Source organism: Glossina fuscipes, unplaced genomic scaffold (genome assembly GCF_014805625.2).
Source record: "Glossina fuscipes isolate IAEA_lab_2018 unplaced genomic scaffold, Yale_Gfus_2 109, whole genome shotgun sequence".
Classification (NCBI taxonomy): domain Eukaryota; kingdom Metazoa; phylum Arthropoda; class Insecta; order Diptera; family Glossinidae; genus Glossina; species Glossina fuscipes.
The window spans coordinates 1,088,152-1,107,326 of record NW_023998452.1 but is presented as its reverse complement, the minus strand read 5'-3'; the positions used below and the strand labels follow the sequence as shown (position 1 = coordinate 1,107,326).

The 19,175-nt window shown below is 33.3% G+C and overlaps 1 protein-coding gene across 6 annotated transcripts in view; it reads left to right on the top strand.

Moving 5' to 3' along the window:
• The window catches only part of LOC119638727 (GATA-binding factor C), a 100,965-nt gene extending 97,759 nt beyond the window's left edge, over window positions 1–3,206 (top strand). For 5 of the 6 annotated variants that reach the window (XM_038035692.1, XM_038035693.1, XM_038035696.1 and 2 more), the window contains exons 7-9: window positions 2,158–2,344; window positions 2,504–2,691; window positions 2,884–3,206. In XM_038035692.1, the coding sequence (XP_037891620.1) occupies window positions 2,158–2,344; window positions 2,504–2,691; window positions 2,884–2,910 (402 nt within the window). In that variant the 3' untranslated portion in view covers window positions 2,911–3,206. Of the gene's footprint in view, window positions 1–2,135; window positions 2,345–2,503; window positions 2,692–2,883 lie in introns of those variants that run through there. The other variant, XM_038035695.1, reaches the window with a different exon arrangement.
• The last annotated feature ends 15,969 nt before the right edge of the window (window positions 3,207–19,175 follow it).

Genomic DNA, 19,175 nt, shown 5'->3' with positions numbered 1-19,175 from the left:
GTGTGTGTGTGTGTGTGTGTGTGTGTGTGTGTGTGTGTGTGTGTGTGCATGTATACCTATGTGTACAATGCATAGCAATAAGAGGGGTGAAGGGCTTTCACATGCAAATATTATATATAAGTATGTATAACAAATGCATATGTAAGTAAGTACAGAGGGCAACATCATTTCGAACAAAACATGGCTGCGTAACCATTATTATCAGAGCAAGATCACAGTTCTCCAATGTCTCTCTCATTTATGCATTTCTCGTATCTCTGATTATATACCAAAATATTTGTAATTTAACATAAGACAATAATGTATCACTTTTTGCTTTCAACTCTATAGTCATGAAAGTCTATTAAGTTACCTACATCTTTTGCAGAGACTTGAAAAAACCGATCATAAAACATGAATATAATATAATCTGCCTGGGTTTTGTAATGCATTCATCTAATTTTGACACTTCCTAAGTACCATGTTGTTCCTGCCGTTAGAACGTCCTTTTATTTACTCGCAAAACATAGAAAGTGACGCAGCTACTAAAATGTTTATAATGGCATAATGAGGCTATGGCCTTGAGTTGAACATTGGGTAGCCACTGTCTGGCCGAGATTGACTTTAACGAATTTTCAGATAACTGTAACAAATATGTAGGCAAAATTTTGATTCCGACGTAGAAGTCTCGTAAGATTTTGCTGAACCTACTTTTGTGAGATCTATTCTCCACTTTTTAATCTCTGTCTACACCTATTGGAGTTTTGTAAACTACTCAGAACTCCATCAAGCAACCAAGCAAGGAATATGTCAAACGGAACTCAATTTCTTTGTTGGAAGAAAGGTTGATGAGAAGAAAGTGGCAATACAAATAAACGGACAGATACACGAACGCCAAAGAAACAGACGGAAAGGTAGAAAGATAGAAGAACTGATGAATGATCGGTTGGATATAAGATCACAAACAAACTAGTAGTGGAACATGTAGGCCAAAAAAAAAAACACGACAAACAAGAAATGCAAAACGAACGGAGGGTGGACGAATACAAAAACCAGCTGGAATGGACAGATGAAATGTAGAGATATAGAAGAATAATTTAATGGATAACTGAAATGAAGGTCAAACCGGCATAACATAAAGATCTTTGGATAGATGAAACAAAGTTCCAGGCAAAGTACTAGTCTGATAGCAAGAAGCTATAGCAATGGCGAAAAGGATTGTCGGGCGACTCGTCAAAAAACCAACCGAACAAGTTTAGAGACAATGTGATAAAAAGACCGAGAAAGAGAAGAAGAAATGCAAGGACAGAAAGCTGATTTTTTATATAATTCCCTCCCTGCTTTGTTTTACACAGACGGACAGAAGAATAAAACAACAAATGGGTGGATGGCCGTTGAGTGTATCGAAAACCGATCGGACCGCGAGCTAAATGTGAAAAGGAATAGACAACCAGCCATGCGGGAGAATGGGGTTGGAACTGACTGTAGAAAATTCATATATAATTTCTCCGCTATCTCTCGGTAATGATCATTAAACACTCTTAATTTGTTTAATTCTTCATATAATTATTTCCACTGCTCTCCCATAAAAATTTGCAATCAGTAGAAATCCCGACCTCTGGCGTATATTTCCCAATCTTACAACTTCGGCAATGTGAACAGCATGGCGAACATTTCTGCATTTTGAGAGAAGTGGGTTAGAGTCCGAAACTGATTAAATATGAAAATGCTCTGTGGAAATTTCAACGATGGCGTGTTAGAAAATGCAAACTCCCTATTTACAATATCTAACGGTTAATTCAACTAATGAAGACGTACTGCAATTAGAAATTTACTGAAGACTTCACCAATGTCCTCATGCTTACGCGAATACCGTTATGTACTATAGATAAGTTATTAATTGAAAGCGAAAGAAATCGCAAAAAGGACAACGGATAAGCACAATCTGATCGTACATACACATCATGATAAATAAACTTTTTTCAAAATTCAAAAATTCCCTAAGCGAAATTGCAATCTTTTCAGTATAAGCAAATATTATTTTACTAAAAAGTCCCTTTGCGGTACTTTAAGAATCTTTGCTCAAACCTCTGATATTGAACTTAGCTAAATTTATTACAATTTACTTAGTCGTGACTATCAATTATTGAACGTAGTTTTATTTATTTGCTGACTTAGGTTAATCGGCCTCTGACGATGAAGAAGGAAGGCATTCAGACACGTAACCGTAAACTCTCTTCAAAATCAAAAAAGAAAAAAGGTCTTGGAGGCGGCTGCTTACCAATGGGTGGTCATCTAGGTATGGGAGATTTTAAGCCTTTAGATCCTTCGAAAGGTTTCGGTGGCGGTTTTACCGCTTCAATGGGTAAGTTAACATATCAAAATCAAAATATATACATATATGTATGTATATAGTAATTTTTATTAACAGCTATTTATAAGAATGAAAAAAAAAAACAAAAAAAAATGGAAATTTTTTTTTAATCTTTAATATATTGTTGTTATTGCTTTTAAATATTTCCAGCACAACACGGCCATCTTTCCAGTGGTTTACATCCGGCACATGCGCATATGCACGGCGGTTGGTATACTGGCGGCATGGGAGCATTAAGTGCCTCTAGCGGTCTACAAGGTGGTTTTTCAACAGCTGGCTCATTGGGCGGTGCTGTTGTTCCTCACTCTCAGCCTTATCATTTAGGTTTGGGCTCAATGGTATGTACAAGCAATCACTTAATAAATTCAAAGTCATAAAAATCTTTCTCTACGTGGTTGCTCGTGTAATTTTTTTACATACATATAGATATTTATAGATAAATATATTGCGAGTATATATATATTCCATATGATAAAAATGAGCTCTATTAAAATAAACGAATAATATCGGTTTTTATTACTATTTTATAGGGCACTTGGCGCACAGATTATACGTGATGGAGTGGTAATAACTTAAATAATAATCTATTTAATTGAGTCGCAGAAACAAACAATGTTTCACACAAATCACACAATTGTCAGAGCAAACCATTTTTATCAAATCTTCCTGATAGACTTTTCATTGGATTGACGACATCCAAACTGCGTTCCTAACTGCGTTCAGTTATTATCATCAATGTGGTGGTATTTCATATGCAACACAAACTTTTCCACATAATCATGTGCAATTTTTTTAAACATATATTTTATTTAATTTTATTTTTTTTTTTCACTTTTCTTATATAAATATATATAAAAATATTTATGTACATACATACATACATACATATGTGTGCATCTGCATATCTGCATATGAATTTATTAAAAAAAAAAGAAAAAGAGAAGTAAAAAAAGAAAAAATTGTTTTCATTATTGCAAAACGTTTACTAAATGTATTTAAAAAGCAGAAAAAGAAAAACGAGAAAAAAATGCCATAAATCAAAAAACCATGAATTTATTTGAAATCTACTGTAAATACAATAATAAAAAAAAAAAAAAACGAAAAGAAAAGAAAAGAAAAAACCAACACTTATGTATATTTTAGTTAAATTTTATTTAAAACACAAAGAGAAAAACTGAATAAATAAATTAGACTAAAAAGGAATTGTAAATAACTGTACTGTACTGAAGTATATATATATATATATATATATATGTATATGTGTATATGTGACACAACCAACCACGCCTACTTTTATTAATTTTGTACAAAACAAGAAAAAAAACAGAAACGATGCAAACACACAAAACAAAAAACAGTCGGCATTAAAAACGATACAACGTCCAACTATTTAACAAACAAAACAGAGAAACGAAAGTGCATCGACTGCGGTTGCCAAAGCTCAGATATGTTTCACGCAAGAAGAAGAAGAGAATTTCTGCAAAAGTTCAAATGCAAATAGTCGACGACAGCCTATAAATATCATTGAAATGAAACTAAAATAGCAGCAAATCTCTCTCTGTAGCTTGTATGCACAAGCACATGATGGGCACACAGTTCACGGCAAAAATAATTGTGATTTTCTTTGAAGCAAAATTATTTTATTTTTTGTTCTTTTTTTCGTTTTCACTTTTTCACACAATTGCAATTGAGTTTAGCCGACAGTTGCTTAACTGCTTGAGTGTAGTTCCACCTATGGATTAAGATTTTTCGCCTAAAATCGTACAACTTATGACAATTTTCATCTTAATCGATTTCTATTAAATGCAAATAAATAACAGCTGATTATCAATTTGCACAACAGCTATTCTTATCAATTTCAAAAACAGTTGTTTGTTGCAAATTACGAAATAGTAGCTTTAAAGGTGCGGCTTGTAATGGTCGTGACAGCTATATAATAATTTTTAAAAACAAAGATAAAATATCGGTGAGTTTTCCATAGAAGACGAGATTCTTAGCTAAAGGTTTTCACCTAAAATCGGCGACTATTGGTTAATGATGTGAATAAAGAAACAGCTGTTTTGAAAATAAGGCATTTCTATGCCTTTCACTGAAAGTTACGTATTTCAAAATTCAATGTAAACATTAATCGTCAATGTGTATGGTTCAAGTTAGTGTTCTTGCAAAACTTTCTTCGTTAATTCTCACTTAAATAACGATTTGATAACTGAATACTTTCCACGTTGCTACAAACGGAACTACCAGAGTATGTTTTTTGAGATTTCATTTACATTTTACTCATCATCTAAACAAAGTTATGAAATTGGGAATTAAAGCCTAAATTAATTGAATTCATTCAAACTGTAAAGGGTAATTTTAACGTTAACATTTAAGTTAAGTTAAGGGAATATTAACCTTAATTTTGCCTGGAGGTTAAAATTAATTAAAAGATGGTTTTGAATTTTTAAGTTAAATGCTTGTTAACTTCAACTGCTCCAGCTAAGTGTAACGTAACTGCGTAGTTACAGTTGAGTTTAAAGTTACTGTTCAAATGAACTGACAGTTAAGAGTAACGTTCAAATGTACTAACAGTCAATACTGACAGTTAACAGAAAGTTAACTTTGACTATCCCTAACAGATAGCTAAGAAATGATTTCAATCAGGAATTAACTTTGGTTCGACTTAACTGGCCCATTAAACTGAAGCTAAGCTGACGTACTACTAAACTGTAAGTGGAACTTTATTTAACAGTACGCTAAAAAGGAAGACATTCACGAATTTAAATTCAAGGTTAAATTTAACCGTAACCTCAAGTGCGAGTTAAACTTTCAATTTATCTCTCATTGTTGGCGAATTGAAATCTCAAGTACGATGTTCCTTGATCGTAGCTATAATCAGTGATTAATTGATAAAGTCACAACACTTGCGGATTGGCCGCACACCCATTAAGCTATGGCCGCTATCTCCCTATTTCTATCTAAAAAAAAATTTAACTCTAAATTTATATATAAATATAAATTTTAACTGACAATTAATATACCGTAGGTCAATTTTAACTTGTACTTGCTGCTAAATGACATGTAGCTTTAATCGGCGGTTAATCTTATCTTTGCCGAACAGGTGCCTACAGCAATAATTCGCCTAATTTGTAAGCAAAATCTTAAATGGATCTTAACTGGAAACTGAGTAAATTCTTTATTACTTTTGGATTTTACTTTAAGGATAAGTTGAAAGAACTGTAAGCTTAACTTTGTCCAACCGTTAAAGCCATTATTAACTGAAAACTAATTTTTATTGGCGTTTAGGTTTAAAGTGAAATAATTCAAAACGGTACTTTATAGCGTATTAGCAGCTTGAAAATGATTAAGTCATTTAACTTTTTAAAGCAAAGAGAGGCGCTAATCGCAAATTTAGAAAGTGAGGATTGCTTTAATCCGCAGTTAAAGCTTTATTTAAAATTTGAGCAAGTTAACTTCAAGGTTGAACATCAAGGTCACTCATTTAAAAAACATATAAGCCAACGAGTTACATTAAGACTTCGGATCATATCTAATGAAAATTTATAAGATTTTTTAAAAATCCAAGTGAAACGAAAAAAGAAACATTTTGCTTCAGAAGAGACTATTACACCTACTCTAAATTTATGATCACGTCTACCTAACTATCACAGATAAGTGCATATTGATGTTTAAAACAGAAAATTTTATATCCATCATAGACGATTGCAAATCGATTTTGAGACTTCTTTGCCTGACGTACTTCGTCACCATCATCTTCTTGCCCACCCACCTGCATGTCTAGTATTTACATTTCTAAATTTATCTATATATATATATACTACACATGCAATAAGAACGTCATCTATTAACTGCCTGTAACTTATACGCAATGATGCTCACAACGTTCGCTTTGCCTTACAACTTAATTGCTTCCGAGCTTCTTTCCCATTATGACTCTCTTCACATAACTTTTATGTAAAAAAAGAACGCAGAAGTCTTTGTAGTGCCCAGAATTACGCGGTGGACAAGTCATAACGCATAAAAGACCGTCGTGGTTAATGCGAATAATGATTTGTTTGTCCGACAATATCTTGCACAGCTTTTTAACCATGACATCGATACAAACATATTATTGTGATGGTGGATATAATAAAATTCTGTAAATTGTAGAGATATGCATTTAATTTTTATACACTTGAATATCAAAATGTTAGTAAACAATAGTAGAATCATCGTTTATTAAAATTTGTAAATTTATTTATTGTAATTATACAAAAGTCTAATTGAAAAATATGCATTCATTGCAGAAAAAGAAAAAAAGAGCCTATAATATCGTTTATAACTAAATAAGAAAACACATTACATAATTGTAGTCACACGTTAAAATCTAAAAAATAAAAAACTATTGTAAAAAAATTCATTTAATTTAAAAGCAATCACAAAACAAAATATTTAAGTTTATCTTTATTAAAGAAAAAAGAAATAGACGAAGTATTAAAATATAAAATAAAAATAAATCAAATTTTAAAAAAATTTCAAACCTGATTTATTTAACAGCGAAAACGTGAAAATTAAATCGGAAAGTTACATAATGTACGGGCCTAAGTCCGTCTAGTAAGGAGCGGGGTCATCTTACTGCAAGATCGCATAGAGTTCTATCGAACCGAATCAAAAAACTAAGCTTCGAATTTGATCTCTGTATCGATGCAAATTTTAACGACAGGCCTAACTGACCGAAAAGCAATCGATTTTCCGATAAGATTCAAGTGGTAGTAATAAAATTTTAATCGCTTTAAAAAGTGTTTTTAATGTTGTTACGAACAATTTGCCGTTCATCGTTGATGTCGTCTAACCAACCTGAACTTTCAGTCAAGTCTAGTTCAATATTCGAGATAACTTTGCTATCCACTAAGCATCGTAAGTTATTGTGAAATTGTATTGAAAATTTTGGTTTTCTTATGTGCTTTCACTTTTGTAATCGGATCACACGGATAATTAGTAAAGTTGAAATTTGCTTCAAGTTTCGGTTTCCAATTTTAAAAGTTGGAAATTTTTAAAAGCCGGAGAAAATATGGCTGGGCCCTCGGGAGGTCTAACGGAGAGTTTGGTAGATCGAAGGATAGGAAATAGGATGGGTTTAACAAAATAAATGCGGACAGATATTGCCAACAAGAAGAACGAACAAAGGGAAGATAACCGAACACCGAACAGCTAGACAAAGACAGAGACAGTGGCACGGACATACACACGATGAAACTGATCGGGAACACATAAAAGGAAGAACGTTGCATGGATCAAGGTTGAGCGCGATTTAGTGATGCGTACGTGGTAAGGCAGAGTGCGATGTAGGGTTGCGTAGTTATCAGGTTTGCATACAAACCAGAATAGCAGATTTATGATAAAGCGAAAAAGATAGGAAGACGGACAAACAACTGAGCAGAAGAAATGAGTTAGCAAATGACGGAGAGACAGAGGCCTGAACGTACAGATGCATGAACAGACAGCAGAACTATAAGCACTGACGCACAATAGATGTATTAGCGGCAAGTAGTGCGTTATTTTTCGCCGGGTAATAAATAACGGGTAAATAGTCAATCAAACGAAAGAATGAACAAATGAGAAATGCAAATCTAAACGTAGCCGCCTAGAAGTGTAGAAGTTTAGACGCACAACGGAACAGACAGACGAATAAACAAAACAAGCAGATGAACGGATTAGACAATAGACGTTTGGCGTGGCATATAAAAGGACCACGAGCCAGAATATATTGCATTTCATATGGTACGTAATGGGAAAATTTCCTTTGGTTTACAGGAGAGTACAAGCTCAAGCTTTTCTAAAGTAATGTATAATCTTTATGCTACTATTTTAACGGCCATCATAATCGAATAAAAACACGGATAAAATTTTAGATTGACAATGCGTTTAGGGATCTTGCAGATATCATGAATATTAATTTATTTAGACATTTAATTTGATACCCCTAGCCATCACTTGAGAGACATAAGTAGTTCCTATGATGACGCAACCTATACGAGTGGGAGACAATCTGAAGAATCAAGTGTTCATAACGCCAGACACGGTCTGGTGCTCTGAAAAAAAGAAGGCGGCGAAATAATAATAAGAGATCCTTTAACCTATGGTAATAGGTTCCTGTAAAGGAACTTGCGGCATACATTAACGGGACGATCAATGAGGTTCTATACGAAAAACGGCTGCTGCATTGTAATCATTATTCGAAAGTTTTTCAAAAATATGTATGCAAAAGTGTTGTTTCAATAAATTAATTGGACTTTCATAGATAAAATCCAGAAAATTACCCATAATTTCATACTCACAAGATAGCAAAAGCAAGTTCTCTTTGTTCGCGTACACAAAGTACATATAATTGTTCAATTTTAGATTTCTTAACTCTATAGTAAATGTTGATTTGGAACTAATTGCTACCCGTACTTAATTAGCTGACATGATCACGCAAGCCAAGTTTTATAAAGCTTAAGTAGGACGGATATTGCGCCTCATTATATGTGCACTTTTAGTAATTGTATGCTTAAATAGAAGCCATCAGTTACTTATATAATTTTCACCATTCTCGGATCTATGACAAACTCAAACCTTCACTTAAAAAAAGGCGGAAAAGTGTATCCAAGAATCAAATTCAAATAATCTTCTTTAGGATTGTTTCGCTTTCATGACTACTTAGGTAGTGTTGCACAGACCTATTTTCATCAAACTACAAATCTTATGTTTTAATGCGTATTCTGCCCTTTTTTTAGAACTGTGCGCCCAGATTTTTAACTATTTTAATTTGCAATTTGATGGCCCTATAAATATGTAAATGGAAACAATTAAAAAATATGAAAAAAAAAGCTTCTATGAAATTGTCTGTCTCTGCACTATACATGCAAGCAGGTGAGGCGGATACGATTAAAGTCATTTTAATAATTAAATTCTTATTATATGAATTAGGTCCACAGATTGTATTAGTCATGTGTAAACATCAAACGGAAGTCAGTAGAGATAGATGTTTTTTTTTTTTTTTTTTGGTTTGCCAATGCACTCCAAAATGGAACATTTGCACGAAATCATATGCATTTTCAAGCACTTTTACAGCAAAGTCACGTAAGGTGGGTGCACAACAATGCACAATAAAAATTTTCCAATTAAATGATTGCAAATACACTGTAAACACTGTTGTGGCTTCAATTTGTACTTTTTGGCAAATAATTATTAAATTAAATAAATTATTTCTTTGCATATTTTTTCGCAAAAAAATTACCAGATAACCTTTTGTACAGCAATTATTTAACGATGTGCTAGGTATGCCTGCGGACATACGTATATACTGTGCTACATAAAAAGGAATCATTGTATCAGAATTTGTAATTTATTTCATTCGATGAAGAAAATTGTACATGGCTCATGCAGTCGAGGTTTACCAGCGAAGGTAAACGTTGCTATGCTCTTTCAGAATTTTCTCGGCCTAATTCCCAAGGAAATGGCAGTTCACTGAATTTATTTCTTTCAATTCAATGATCGTGGGTTCACGTTTAAATGGGATAATGTTTCTAGCACAGGCGAGCATATGATCTAAGTATATATTTTCTTGATTTCTCTTCGATTCCGGATTACTCCTCCTTCCTCAGGCAATTCCCGTCAGTCTACACTTCCCTAAAATTCTAATGGCATGTGTTCAAGTCTCTCTATACTTTTGCTCACTACACCGTCTATTTTGGGTTAGGCAGTTGATAAAGTTGACAGAAAATATACTTGTTTGCTCCGATTTTGAAAACACGTATACAAATTTCTTAAAGAAAATCCAAAATATGCGGAGTAATTCGATTAATGACATACAAGCCAAAAAAAACAACGGCCTGCAACTCGGAAAACGCCTTGTACTGATTCAATGACAAACTTTTATTCGGAAATTCCTTTTATCCTAAGATTTGCTAAATTTTAAAAATAATTTTATGTGAAAACAAATGTCGACTAAAATTTGCAAAGTTAAGCAATCATTTCGATAATCATCGGGTTGGCAAGAGGTCAATTTCAAAAAGAAACTTAAAAAGTGTATTCACTATATTTCCGGTCGATATTTATCATACAAGTTAATTAAGCATTCAGTTCATCGTAGAGGTTCGGTGCTACTATTACTTACTGTGCTGTCGCTTGAAATTCACGCAAGTCACATTCCAGAGTTTATTTTTTTAGATTTGCTAAATAGTATGCAAAAACAAATCGCACAGGAGACATCAACACATTAGAGTTCTCTCTCTATTAATTATCGCCCGATTAGGTTCCTTTAAATGAAGGCATTTACAAAACTATTATAGATAAAATCCAAAACTTCTGTTCGATGCAGACCGTCCATTATCAATCAAAACCTATTATAACATACAATTCCTTGTCAAACTCAATTTTTATGGGTTCGTAGTTAACATGAATCGATAGCGTTAATTTCAAATATCTACCTTACGTTTAAGACTTTGTTAACCTTAAATATAGTCGTGGAAATGATTCAGAATTCCAATGTTTTAAAATCTTGAACATATCAAATAGGGTAGAGCCGCCCTTTAAATACTATACACTATCTCACATAATACGACCTTTTATTTATTTTCTTAATAAAATACGAAGTTGTTTCTTTGCGAAGCCCTACATTTCATAAAATCTCTTATATGAAATGTTCCAAAAAATTGATCTGCATGATCCAAATTTGCTACATGACAAATTAATTTTATCGACAAATTGCAGTTATTGAAAAATTTCCATCATAAGATGCTAAGAATAAGACTCTTCTGCCGCATAACGGGCTACTTATCGTAGGAACGATTGCGTGTAAAAACCGGCCAACACAATACAGATTTTTTCACACCAGTTTAATATGCTGAAATATTACTAATCAGTTAGTTTTGGAGAGAAATTCTGGAAATATCTTTTATTTTGGTTTTTGCCCTTTGCCTATAAATACACGGCTTGATATGGGACAGAGTTGCAAAAATTGTCCGATTTAATAAATTTTCGATAAATTTTGTCTTTGTATCAAATTTTGTTAAAATATTTTAAAAATCGTAAGCTGCAGGTTGAGCACAAAAACGCACGGACTTACATTAAGCGAACCCGCGAACAGACAACGCTTGAATGGGATCAAAAAATGTTTCAGAAAATTGTGCTGAGTCGATCATAAGGGGGTTTGGCTTAAGTCCCGTTTGATATTACATGAATTCAAAGAAAATAAATATACTCTACACCGCCAGTCGTATAGGGTTTCAAATTTCTATCTTATTTTTTAATACCCCGATAAAGCGGGAAAGAGTACAAGAATAAATCCACGATTTTAGACTTCTATCTTAGTTTTTAAGGCTTTGATAAAGAGAAAAATATTCGCTATATGAATCTAGCATATCCCTTTAATAATTTCACAAATAGTCACACACATAGTTCGATTAGTAGGAGTACAAATGATCATAGAGATGGAGATAGGTAGACAAAGATCGACTAAGGGACAGGTGAACGGACACATAAAATTAAACGGACTGGCCGATAGCCACGAGAAAGAAAGGAAAAGCTGACGCGCGAAAGAAACATAGGACGGTGAACTAACGTAGTGCAATAGGTGAACGATGATATAATGTCATACGTCGAATGTTTTATAGCGTGTTGTTACGCCAGTTGCATTGTCACCACATTTGACACTTCAAAATGAATACTCAAGGATTTTCTATTTTCTATATCGATATATTACCATAAGCATATTTTGTACGCTTTTTTTAATGATGATTGCAAGTGACGGTAGAGGTTATTATCTACTCCTTATACATAGAGCTAATATATATATATATATATATATATATTAGGTGTTTGCAAAAATTTTGATTACTTTTTACTTGAGAAAGGCATTTATTGTGCAAAACTGGTACAATATACATTAATCGAAATATTTTCGATCATTTTTTATATATATTTTGTCGAAAGAACTTATACTGGTTCGGCAGCGCATTTTCGCACTTCTTCAATTTTGCCAGCTCGCGTGCTAACCAAGCCATGTTGCATCGATCTGAACAAGTGGTGATCAGAAGGCACAATAATACATTGTGGCAAAGTCTTGCAACAAATGGCCAAAAAATGTCATTTTCTTCAATTCGTGTCGCCACTTTTAAGCCGTTGAAACCAAAATCAGCATGAGTCTCTGAATATGTTTGGTGGTCTTCGAGAGCAGATTTCTTCAAATTAGCAACAAAAATAATGAAGCTGGAAGAAGAAAAATTCTAATGGTTCCATGACTAGCGTCGGAGCACATCGAATCAATCAATAATATTAAATGGAAAGCTGTTACTTTACGTAGAGGAAGGTCAGAACTATCGAATTCAACCGTTGTGTACACCATTATTTCCCATACCTTTATCATTTTTACCTGTGAAAGTCCTTGATTAAAACTTTTGCAAGCACCTAATATATATATATATATATATATATGTATACATACATTTATTAATATATGTATATATGTTTGTGTGTGTGTGTGTGTGTGTGTGTGTGTGTGAATGCGTATGCATAAATGTAAGGGCAGGTACTGTTATTACAGGTTTTTTAGCGTGCATTTGTGCTTATACTAATGAAAATGCAAGAAAAGCAATAAAATCGATACAAACAAATTTCGTTTACATGAGGAAAAGCAATTATAAATAAATTCAGCAAATTGCAATTAAATTAATTAATAATAAAATTACGTATATTCTCACACTAGCATATCTATATAATGACACGCATAACCACAAACTAAACAATGCCGAATGGAGAACAATACGTATTATTGTTTTAAATTGCATGTATGCTGCCAGAAAAGTACGTATATAACTATTTGTTATAAATGTATTTGTATGTGCCAGCGTATGTGTATGTGTGTGTATGTGTGTGGGCATTACATTTTACCTTAACTTGAAACAATTGGTAATTTAATTTCATTAGAATAATATCCAATTATAGCGATGAGTTGAATTATTTCATTCATTCTTATCGGTAACGAGCAATCAACTACAACTCTTAACTGTACAGGAACACATGCAGAAATACATACAACTTGTACAGTTATTGTCATCGAAAAATAATTAGTGTTATTATTATAATACAAGACTTACTATGCTCACATTTACACACGCAGAGCAATCGCATTAAAATCAAGTTCCGGACACATCAACAAATAAATGATGTTTGTAGTATTTTCTCTCTGAAGATGGTCAACGCAAACTCTATTATCGTAATTGAACCAAAACTGCATATGAGATTAGAGGCCAACGTAAGCAAATGTAACATTATTGTAAGGAAAACTTTCTCATTTCACATTTCCAGTTCCCCTATAGCCGGGCGATGGGGCCATACCAGTTTCAGCATTCCTTTGGAACACTTAGAAGCATGCTTTCAAAAATAATAAGATATATATATATATATATATATATATATATCGCCCTTGACCTTGAAAAGAAAAAAGAAAGAACAGGTGTCTGCGTCTTTATATTCGTTCTCTCGCCTACCTGCTTATCGATCTATCCTTTCATACATATATTGTTTTATCTATCGGTCTTTTAATTCCTATGTTGCTCATACGTTAACGCAGACACCTATCGATCTAGCTAGAATACATATATATATATATATATATATATATGTAATAATGGATAAAGCAAAGGCAATAATAGGATCCACAGATTCATTAGAAGACAATTTTAGATCAATAGTGGAGCAAATTTATATTGAACAGGTATTTTTAGATATTAATAGAATAAAGGAGCAGACCTCTTTCATTAGAAATGGGGAGTGAGTTCCCTATCTCTTCGTATATACTTTCGCCTATCGCCGAAATATATTATTGGCTTCTTATTGCAAACTGTTTGTTTCAGTTTACTATGATATTAATAATCAAAACTATGACTCGTAACGGTATTGATTAAACTCTATACTGCAAAGCAGTATTGAACTTTGAAAACTAAGAAGAAATTCTTGAAATCCTCTAAATCCATCATTTAAATAAGTGCACTATTATTTTACCGTCGATATTATCGCTCTGTTAGTGAGTAAAGCATCCGTTACTGTAAAATGATTTTTCGTTGGCTGGAAACTGAATTCTCATTGAATGTATATTCGTCACTTCATCAAACATGGAGCTTTCCTCCAAAAGACAACTTTGAACATGTTATGTAAAGATGAAAAGACGAAAGGAAATGTTCAACAACTTACATTGGTTAGGACAATTTAACTTAATCTTATATAGAAAAGGAATTGAAAATTATTGTAGAGATTTACGAGGTCGAGTTTGTCTGTCTATCTGTAGAATCCTTATTTGCTTTTTATTCTGTTTTATTATTAAAATTATTATCAGTAACAAAATATAAAAAGCAAAAAAAAAAAAAAAAAAAATTACAAAGTATTTTGGAAATGTGTACAACGCAATTGCATTTCAACAAATTGACTTAAACAATATCGAAATATTCTGTCTTGAAAATATTGACTTAAAGTAGAAGAGAGACTGTGCGTTTTGTATACGAAAATATAATACAACAAATGTAAAACACAATCAGGCTTGTTGATCTAATAAAATGTTCGCAATTGCCAGCAATGAAACCCCCATTGCAGATCTGCTTCGTTGATTTTCGCATACAGTAACCACCAACAACCAGGTAGGTGCATTATCGCGAAAGAATACACGCACATACAAAGGCACACATATAAAACCTATAAATATATATATATATATATGCATATATATACATATATATATATATATGCATCTACATATTGCATCTAAAACTTTGAATAGAGAGAGCGATAGAGTAAGTAAGAAAATGAATGAGACGGAGACGATGAAGAAAAAGAAAAGAAAAAAGAAAAAAGATTCTTTCTTGTTTAGCATAGACTTAGTTGAAGATTGTCTGTGTGTTTGTCTGCAATTACTGGAAAATGGAGAAAATGTAAGAGTTGAAAATACTCATCGACATTATAACAGCAAAAGTTAAGCTCAATTCCAATGAAGTTGAAATTCTGCGAATTCAACTTGTAAAAGATGTTCATTGTGAGCAACAATGGTTGGCTGGTGATGCAGCAGTAATAGCAACAACGACGGTTATAGCATATCAAGTCGTCGAGGTGCCTTACTGAATGCCAGATGTGCTGATGTCGTTGGGAACACCGAACAGAACGCACACACACGCACACAAACACACATACATACATACATACATACATACATACCTATACATAGATATAAAAACACCAACAGCGAATACCGCAACAGCGGACAAGGATACTAACTCATATTTACAAAAAGATCAAAAATCTTCTAAATATCATAAGTTTGGTAAACCGTTTGTTGCTTAATTCTTGCTGAACAAGCAAAAGTCTTCATAATATATTCACATAAAAGAGAAAAATGAATATATAAATAATAAATAATAACAAATATTAGGTCCAATGGATTTGAAAAACGACAAGAGAAGAAATTTTTAAAATGACATCATTATGTATAGAAAATGTACAAAAGTAAATTTGTGCGAATAGTAAAGGGATAGCATTTCCAGAAGCCACCTTCTACCGATCGGGTATTACACGGTATATTAATATAATAACGTCGTCGCATTGGCTAGGTAGCTTAATGGTTGGCTTATTGGATACTTGGTTGTTAGTTGATTTACTGATTCAAGCTAACACATGCATGCCTGAATCATGTAACCCCGATACGACTTTTGAGCGTCTAATGTTTCCTTTTATTCTGCTGGAGTTCGTTTGTTTTTTTTGTTTTTCTTTTCTTTTCTTTTCATTTTTTATTTTTTTTATTTTTCTACTTCTTAACAAGAATCGTTGCTTTTATGACACAACTTGACTACATGCACACATTCGAACATGCGTTAAAGCGAATAAAGGAATTTTTGGTGTATCGAACTCAGATTAGACCCCAAGCAGTCTGCATTCATGATCGTTACTACTGAAAAACTACATTGGGAAGTACACAACAAATCATAACTGATTTATATTTTATGTTATGAAATCCATTGTTCCTGAATCTGCTTTTCATGATTTCGCGCTTAAAACCTACTTTTATATTAATTAAGTTTTAATGCATTACGTGTAGTTAATTAGTCTTTCATTTAATAATTTTTCTCTTTTCTATCATTATCTTTTCCATCATCATCTCTGATACAGGAGCATTCAGAATATGATATCCTTTTTAAGATGACTATTTAATTCACCGTCGCTTTATTAAGATAAATTTTCTCTTGCAAATTGCTACGGAAATTATTTGCTTCAAATTTTTAGCCAACACTCATACATGAATTGCTGCTTACGAATACACGTTAGGGAGGATAAGATTTTGAATATTCCCTTCTTTGAAAACTGGTAAGTTCGTGTTGCGAATATTTGCTAGGAGTCAGGCTTTCAGAATAAAATTTGACTATTGTGAGAAATTCAACATTAGATCGCAGACAGAAAGACCGACAGACGGATAAATGTTGAACCGAGCCGGTGTATGTACAGACGGATGGGCAGAGAAGGACAAGGACTAACGCAGGGGCACGCAGATGGATAAAACGATGGACATACAAACGCGAACAATTACGAACAATCGGGAGGGTGAGAACGGAACGAAGACAGGATCGAGTAGGCAGGTGCCCAGACTAGGAGGCAATCGAAAGAACAGGCAAATTCATACGGGCTGAGCAGTAAGCGGTCGGATGGCGGGGCATATACATGGAAAGATGAGCGTCCGTGCAAATGGCTGGTTAGATAGACGGATAAGACAACGAAGAAATGTTTAAGTAATTTTTGCTGAAACTTACAAAATGTTAAAAAGTTTTACTTGGGAAATGTTGAGTATCACATATCCTACACTATTATACCTAATGCTTGTTTTTCCATCTCATCTCCCTATAAAATGTTGAATATTATTACGTTGGCGTTGTAAAGATTTACTTTTCATGAGAATCCTTATGCTGAAGGTTATCTGTAAAACAGATTAATGGGGTTCAAAGTCAAGAACATCTTTTGGTCATAGCTGGCCGAATATTTGCAGTCAAAAAACAACAAGACAGAAAATGATTTTGAATTAATTATTATAAGAATATGTCTATACGAAGTTAATACATTTTAAGCAGAATGGACGCATGGGAGGCAAAAGCTAACATTTTTATCACCTTGTGTAAAGGAGCTGAGAGTAATGACAGTAATACGTTTTCAGTAACCACTTACTACACACAGAGTGGCGAATAGAGAACAGGAAAAGGAATTTATAATGAAACGAGTCTTGAATACCTTTGACCTAAAGTAAATGCACGAAGATTGTTCCAATTTTCTATTTGCGGACGCGCCAAGATTAACGCGTTATATTATCAGTTTCAGTTAAACAAATAATTTTTTCTTTGCGATTTATTTTTTTTTTTTTTTTATTATTAACTTTAGCTTACACCATAGCAAATATTTTGAAATTTCCAATATGGATTTAAGACTAGTCCAGACCAGTGCCTACCTTATCCATTCACTTATAAGCACAATCTGCGGGCACGAACCGGAATTTACTTACGATACTCCTTAGAGGAAGAAAATCTGAATTGAAAGGCAGGGCGTAACGGACATAACATCAAGCAAGTCCAGGAAGATATTCTCAGCAATCGAAAGGTGAAGTTGCAGACTATAGCTGATGTCTAAAGGTTGAAAAAGGGAATGTATTTACTAACTTAGACAAGTGAAAGCTGCTTTTTGTGTGGATAACACATTCAAGGGCAAGAAGTACCATCTCACAAATTCGATGGTAACCGCCGCATTTTCTAAAAATGGCTTCCATTATCGGTTTGAAAATCTCAAAGGATGCTGCAGGAAAAAGGATCTGTAGCAAACGATAAGATCATTGGAAAGTATTTTAAAAATCTTGACAAGTCATCCTTTACAGAGGCAATCAAAATGTCGGAAAAGCTTTGCACTGATCGCATCAGGCTTAAGAGACAAAAAGGCTCTGGGACTAATTGGAAACTATGTAGGAAAACAATTAACACGTTTGCCTGCAGTAGTCGTTCTCGCAAGAAGGCATGGCCGAACTAGCATACGAACGCTTATGGCCGAAACTAGTCTCTAGAAATATACGTTAGAGAAATTCTATGTAAGTGTCTGGCTGGCCGAAATTTACTGTAGAGTTGCTTCCAGAATTCCATGGGTAGAAAAACAAAAATAAGCAGCTGATTAGAAAAATTAAAAAGATACCTTCATCTGGATCGATGAAGGATATCATAAGTGGAAGGATTTTTGAGAAACTGAAGTATGAAAAATTTCTATATAATTGTTATCACAAAATGTTACAACACCCCCTTTGTTGAACTGTGTATGAATACAGTGCAACAAAAGGGAGCGCTGACGTTGCTATAGCCATTACTACGAGCTGTGCAAATGTAACTTACAGCGCATAGGTAAACTTTTATTAAACTTATTATTATTGTATGTATTTAAACCGATCAATATCGATAAATATCGATCAATACCATTTTATCATAATTAGTTAATCGCTTACAAGAAAATAATGTGCTAATAACTGGTAATGATGGATCAATGCTTTCAAAAGGAAATTCAAGGTTTCTTGTCCCATAGACGTTACGCATTCAATCGGTCTCTGCTGACAAAATGCCCAAATATGCTATGAAAAAAAAAAAAAAATTTGCTTTTGTGAGAAATATTTACAAACGAATACTAACGTAAACATATACAAACGTACATACGGACATACATACATACTCTTATTGGAGAGTAAAAAAATGCTTATCTTAATCTTTATACTTGGTTACACGCGGCCGGTAATTGCGGTAATGCA